Here is a 7,117-nt window from a genome sequence, read left to right as displayed (position 1 = left end):
GCGGCCGCGGTGAGGCGGAGCCGGGAGCCGAGTGACGTCAGGAGCCGCCGCGCATGCGGCCCCGCCCCTCCGGAAAGCCGCTGCTGGGCCGCCCAGGTGCCTCACTGGGGTTTCTCCCGCCAGACGCACAGCCTTGCTTCTGTACCTGCAGCGCCCGCACCTCCCAGAGGGCCCCCCCTCCCCCGCCCAATGTCCCATGTCCTACCCCCTTATATGAGGCAGAGAAGCAGAGCGCATCATTTATTCAGTGTCTGCTACGTGCCAGGCTCGAGGAAGTGGCCAGAGATGGTGGCACACTGTTTTCTCATCTTTGAAACAGGTATACTATGGTTACCAGATGGGAATGAGATGAGACTTAAATGAGATATTGTGTAAAGCGCTTACCACAAACCCAGAAAAAAAGGCCAGCACTCATAAATGGTTACTGCCGCTGCATTTTTAATTATTATTACCGTTGTTATTGTAATTATCGCTGAGAGTCTTACAAGACATATTGGCTCTCCATCCAGGAGAGGCCAGGCCTTAAGGGGCTCCCTCCCTCAGACATGCAGCTCATTGGGAGAGTGGGGTCCTCCCAGTGGGAGTCACCTCTCAGCCAGGACCTCCAGGGCTGGGCAGGCAATGGGCTCTACAGAGGAAGGCATGTTCCACTACATTTCTGACTCTACCCTCCCCAAATGAAACTCAAGTCAAGAAATATTTATTAAGTACCTACTATGTGCCAGGTTACCGTGCTGGGGATACTGAAGTGAGCCAGGCAGACAAAAAGCCCTGCTCTGTGGAGCTTAAGAGATAGATAACAAAATAAATAAGTGAATGATATAGTAAGTCAGAAGATTCTGGAGAAAAATAAACTAGGCAAGGGGTCAGACAGGGTGGGTCCAGATTGGTGGGGTTTATATTTTGAGGTAGGGTGATTGAGAGAGGCCCCACTGAGAAGATGACATTCGGGCAAAGAGGAAAAGGGGTAGGCTGTGGGGGTTTCTGGATGAAGAGCATTCCAGACAAAGGGAACAACAAGTGTAAAGGCCCTGGGGTGGGAACGTGCCCACTGAGTGTGACAAATAGCAAGGAGGACAGTGGTCAGCCAAGGTTGGAGTGACATGAGCAAGGAGGACAGTGGTCAGCCAAGGTTCTGTAAGGCCTGGGAGTCTACTTTAAGGATTCGCCATCCTGTCCCCCAAAGCCCCCCAGTATTCAGTCCTCCTTTCAGAAAGACTGAGGACAACTCATAGTGTTCCCTTCTCCCTGCAGCAGTGGATCCAAAGCTCCTTCTTTCCAGTTGTCAGTGTCAGGGGTCTTTGGCCATAAGCTATGGAAGCCAACTTTGGCTAATTCAGACAAAAGGAATAAACTGGAAGGCTAAAGGGCATTCCTAGAATCTATGGGAACCTGGAGAACTGGTAAATGGGACAAAACCAAGGCAGCTCTGGAAACCCAGAAAGGGTGATTCTTGGGAATAGCCACCTGGCAATGACAGGTGGTTAGGGCACCACCCTCAGGTGAAAGGTGCTCTATCTGTTTGAGGTTCCCATTTCAGAGAGGGAGCATACAGTTGGCTTGGCCTGGGACACACCTGCCTCTTGCTGGGGGACGGCAGTCCCAATCATAACCCTACCACCCTACTAGCTCTAGTGAGGGGTGGTGAGTCCCCCAGGAGCCCAGAAAATGTGAAATGGTTGCTTGATAGCAAAACGAAACAAAACAAAAAACCGTATATTATAACCAAATATTGAGGACCTACCCAGCTACTATGCTAAGGGCTTTGGGCTTTGCTTGCATGATCTTATTGACTCCGCCCCCTACCCCCCAAGATATTTTTGTGATTGAGAAGGCCAAGCCTAAAGAGGACTTTGTCCAAGCTCACATGAACAGCAGTCAGAATTCTAACCTCAGGATACAAGAGATTGATCCAGCGGTTCTCCATCTTGACCACACCCCTAAGGTAACGGGTGCTCTTTCAAAAAGTCAGGTGCCTAAGCCTCACTCTAGGGAGCCATTTTTCAAAACCCACATCTTTCCTTTCCTTGGCAAGCACTGTGCCTGGGAAGTTGACCTGTGCGGATCCTGCCTTGAAAACCTGGAGCTTTTCTTTCAAGATAAAGGACTCAATGATATTTGGTTTAATAGCAACAGGAAGGTGGGTATGGATGGGACCATGGCTTGCTTCTGTATCTGGAGCTTGGCTTTCTCTGCTGCAATTGGATCATTAACCACTATGGGCACTGTCACATAAGATCGGCTTGGAAAGATTTGGACTCTCCCTGAGGCCAGAGCAGGAAAACTTCCCTGGGTTTCAAAGCCTTCCCCAGGGTCTGAGAGTTCCATCATCTGACCTAGGCTATTACTCCTCATACCCGCGCCGCTAACCAATAGCGGATCCGCCAGAAACAGTGAGAAAAGAATTTCTCCTGTAATGTCCCTTCAGCGCCCTCTACTGACATAGCTCAGCATCGTGCTCAGTATAAAAGAAAAACGCTTACAAAGTGAGGCTTATTGTGCAGAAGCAAGGCTTAAAGACTGAATTTGAGGTTGAGAAGCAATACATGGATAACTGGCACAATGCATGACCTCAGCTGATATATTATATCAATTCATAATATAATAACAATGATAATAATGGCTATAATTTATTGAGCACTTAAATGTCTGGCACTGTGCTATGAATTTCCCACATATTCTCTCACATAATTCACCAAACGACCCCATCGTATAGGTGCCTCCCATTATTTATATTTCATATGAAGGCCAAGAGAAGTAAAATAGCTTAACCTAAGACATGTAGTTAGAAGATAAAGGAGCCTGGATTCAAACCAAGGCACCCTTAACCAACTTCCTATACAGAGAAATCCTAGTTAACATTGTTTTGCGTGCCCTGTGAAGCAGATGCCCCTCATTGCTCTGATGATTCATTTTCTGTGTCAACTTGACTGGGCCTCAGGGGGGTCTGTAAGGGTGTTTCTGGATGAGATTAAATTTGAATAAAGCAGATTGTCCTCCTTAACGTGGACAAGCCTCATCTAATCAATTGATGACCTGAATAGAACAAAGAAGGCTGAGTAAGAGCCTGACTGCATGAGCTCATGTCCAGCTTAAGGGGCAATAGGTGGTCACACCCTTGCCCTCTCAATGACCTCCTCCAACAAAGTCTTGGCCTGAAGTGGGTTCCGTGGTTATTTTTAATGAAAGGCGTGCTGGACAATCGACTGTCTGCCAAAGGGGAAGATTTCACTGGTTAGATTTAATCATTCTCTGTTTACTAGGTGAGGGTAGCCTACCTCTGCATAAAATGCAGATATGAAAATTTGGGGAACACCCAGAGATCTCATGCCAGTCCAGGCACCTAATTCATTAACATTGACTCTCCTGGGGCTCCTACTAGTGACTTACAGACATCCGACATTGCCTACATCCCCAGATGGAGCCCATGACATTGCCTGCTTCCCCAGAAAAGTCAACACAGCAGACAGTGAATGGTGACTGTAGCCACAGGTAAGTTTACAAGCCTCCTCTTCAGGAACATCCAGGGATTGGAGCATGGAGCTTTTTACAAGATGGTTGAAGATGCTGTGTGAGCAGATGAGGGAGAGAGTAGTAATGGTGGGTTAATGTGAATGTCACTTCTCAGGCTGCCGCCCTGGTGCCATCTGAGTCAGGGTATGTAGGATCTGTGGCCCCCGAGGTCGTGAAGCCATGGAGTGAGGCGTGAAGGCGGGAGGCTCCAAGGAATTTTAAGAGAAGACTGACAGTTCCATTTGATGGACGGTGCTGATGGGTAGCAGGTTGATAGATGAGATGACCTCACCATAATTAATTTTCAAGTCTAAGATTGAGGCAAAAATAAATCTCACTTTTCCTGTAGATAGATAATAACTGCAAATCTTACCTTTACTTGGTTTCTCTTAAATAAGGCTGGATTTTTTTCTGATTTTTCTCAGGTAAGTTTCACTCATTTGTTTGAGTCTTTTTTGAGAGCACACCATGTTCTCAGCATCATCAGGGATATGGTATAAATAAGTCATGACATTTTTCTTATGGAGTTAACATTTGAGCTAGGGGAGACAGACAATAAGCAAGCGATAAAATCAATAAAATATGAGATTGTGTTTAATGCTATGAAGCATGCACACTGGTTGGAGTGATAGTGAGTGTCCATGGGGTGGGGACCCCAAGGAAATGAGAAGGAGCCAGTCAGGCTTATGGAAGAGTGTTTGAGGAGGTGACAGCATGGCTGAGACATGAATGGAGAGGGTGGCAGTCAGGCCAAGAGTTGGGAGAAGCTCATTCCAGGCACATGGAAGAACAGTTGCAAAGGCCCTGGGACGGGAATGAGTACGCCTAGACAAAGAAGAGGAAGGACGCAGTGGAGACAAACACAGTGAGTGCTAATGCCCCTCCAGTCTATAACTCCCTAAAGGAAACCAGAAGAGTCTTGATTTCCTTCTCACATCCTCATCCCAGATTCTAGCTTTTTAAAAAATTTATCGTGGTAACATTCATGTAACATTCACCATTTTAAAATGAACAATTCAGTGTAATTTAGTACATTCACGATATGTGAAATTTTCACCACTCTCTACTTCCAGAACATTTTCTCACCTCAAAAGGAAACTGTACTCTTTAATCAGTTATTCCCCATTCTACCCTCCCACAATCCAGATTCCGGCAACCACTAATCTGCTCTCTGTCTCTATGCGTTTGCCTATTCTGGACATTCCACGTAAATGGAATAATATAATGTGTAGCCTTCATGTCTGGCTGCCTTCGCATACCATAATATTTTTGAGATTCATCTATGTTATAGCATGTATCAGTACTTCACTCCTTGTTATGGCTGAATAATAGTCCATTGTAAGGAGATACCACTTTGTTCATACACTCTTCAACTGATTGGCTGTCGTGAATAGTGCTGCTGTGTACATTTGTGCAAAAGTTCTTTTGTGAACATATATTTTTATTTAAGTTGAGTATATACCTAGGAGTGGAATTACTGGGTTCCATAGTCTGAATGTCCCCCCTCCCCAATTTATATGTTGAAACCTAATCCCCAGTGTAATAGTATTTGGAGGTGGGGTCTTTGGGAAGTGATTAGATCATGAAGGTAGAGCCCACATGAATGGAATTAGTGCCTTAAAAAGGAGACTCCAGAGAGTTTGCTTGCTCTTTCTTCCATGTGTGGACACAACAAGAAGACGGTCATCCATGAACCAGGAAGTGTGCCTTGATTTTGGACTTCCCAGCCTCCAGAACTGTGAGAAATAAATTTCTGTTGTTTATAAGTATCCAGGGTAGGGTATTTAGTTATAGCAGTCCAAACTAAGACACAGGTCGTATAGTAATTTTATGTTTAACATTTTGAGGAACCTCCAATTCTTTGCCATAGTGACTGCACCATTTTGCACGTCTACCAGCAATATAGGAGTTCAGTTTTTCCACATCCTTGTCAAAACTTATTTTTCTTTTTCTTTTTTAAATTATAGCTATCCTAGTGGGTGTAAAATGGCATCTCCTTGTGATTTTGATTTGCAGTTCTTTGATGACTAATCATATTAAACAGCTTTTAATGCTTGTAAGCCATTTGTATAACTTCTTTGAAGATTGTTCTATTCCAGTCCTTTGCTTATTTTTAAGTTGGACTGTCTTTTTGTTGGTGAGTTGTACAAATTCTTTATGTATTCTGGATACTAGACTCATTACACATATGATTTGCAAATATTTTCTCCCATTCTGTGGGTTCTCTTTTCTATTTTTTGATAGTGGCCTACTGAGATAGTGTACAAGAGTTTAAAAATTTTATGAAGTCAAATTTATGTATGTTGTTGTTATTGTTGATTGTGCTTTTGGTGTCATATCTAGGTTATGACTATTTGCTTCTGTGTTTTCTTCTAAGATTTTATGGTTATAGCTCTTACATTTACGTCTCCAATCCATTTTGAGTTAACTTTTGTATATGGTGTGATATAAGGGTCCAACTTGGTTTGCATGTGCATATCCAGTTGTCTCAGTACCATTTGTTCAAGAGACTTTTGTTTCTCCACAGAATGGCCTAGGAAGCCTCTTGAAAACCAATTGGTTATAGATGTACGGGCTTATTTATGTGTTCTCAATTTTATTGGGTTGATCTATACAGGTATCCTTATTCTAGTACCTCATTTTTGATTACTATAGAGAAGTGTGAATCTTCCAATTTTGTTTTTCTTTTTTAAGATTGTTTTGGCTGTTTGCTGACTCTTGACATTCCATTTAAATTTTTGGATCAGCTTTTCCATTTCTGTGAAAATGGCTTTTGAGAATTTCATAGGGGTTGCACTGAATCTACAGGTAGTTGAGGCGAGTATTGCCAAAGTTTATAAATGACTGCGCTTTCACAGTCATCACTTGATCCTCACATTGACCTTGTGAAGTTAGTGTTACAAACAGTGTGTTTCCCATGCTACACATGAGGAAATCAAGGTCAAAGAGATGGAGTAACAAGTCTAAGGACTGACTGGTAGGAAGTAGCAGATCCAGGGAGGGTACAAAAGATAGAAGGTGACAACCAGTATGAGACACTTGGGGAACTACATATTCAGTAAAGACTTGACTATTGAGGTGGCTGAGGGAGAAGTGGGGTCTACTAAGGGAGGCAGCACCATATGGGGGTTCAGACCACAGTCTCTGGTCAGACATATAAAAGATCGAATTTCAGCTCAGCTACTTACAAGCTGTGTAACCTTGATGATGACCCTTAACCTCCCAGAACTTCAGTTTCCACATCTATAAAATGGGGCGATATTATCAATCTAATTAAGCTTGTCGTGAGAATGAAATGGATACCAAGTGCTATTCCTGGTACACAGGAAATGCTCAAGAAGTAATAGTCTTTAGTTTCCAGACTTCAGAATCTGATCGGCTTATCCCAGCTGATGAATTGATTTTATCCTGGGTCAGGTGACCATATCTGCTCCATCAGCTATAACCAGGGGGCTGAAGTTAGTTGGTGTGAACATTGTTATTGAAGAGATTAGGGAAGGCAAGAGGAATGGGGAGCATAGAGCTCAGGGCTTGTGCCTATGGTTAAGGCCTAGAGAAGGTAGGACAGAAAAGTGTTTCTTCCAGACGATCTCTGAGAGCTCTA

The 7,117-nt window shown here is 43.8% G+C and overlaps 1 protein-coding gene across 1 annotated transcript in view; it reads right to left on the bottom strand.

Annotated features, from left to right (window-relative positions):
- SGSM1 (small G protein signaling modulator 1) overlaps nucleotides 1-1,927 on the bottom strand; it is an 83,809-nt gene extending 81,882 nt beyond the window's left edge. The window contains exon 1 of the mRNA XM_006904859.3: nucleotides 1,892-1,927. Within this exon, the coding sequence (XP_006904921.2) occupies nucleotides 1,892-1,927 (36 nt within the window). The remainder of the gene's footprint in view (nucleotides 1-1,891) is intronic.
- Nucleotides 1,928-7,117: the final 5,190 nt, after the last annotated feature.

This window comes from Pteropus alecto, unplaced genomic scaffold (genome assembly GCF_000325575.1).
Source record: "Pteropus alecto unplaced genomic scaffold, ASM32557v1 scaffold190, whole genome shotgun sequence".
Lineage (NCBI taxonomy): Eukaryota > Metazoa > Chordata > Mammalia > Chiroptera > Pteropodidae > Pteropus > Pteropus alecto.
Note: the sequence above shows the minus strand (reverse complement) of the source record. Positions and strands in the feature narration are given on the sequence as shown.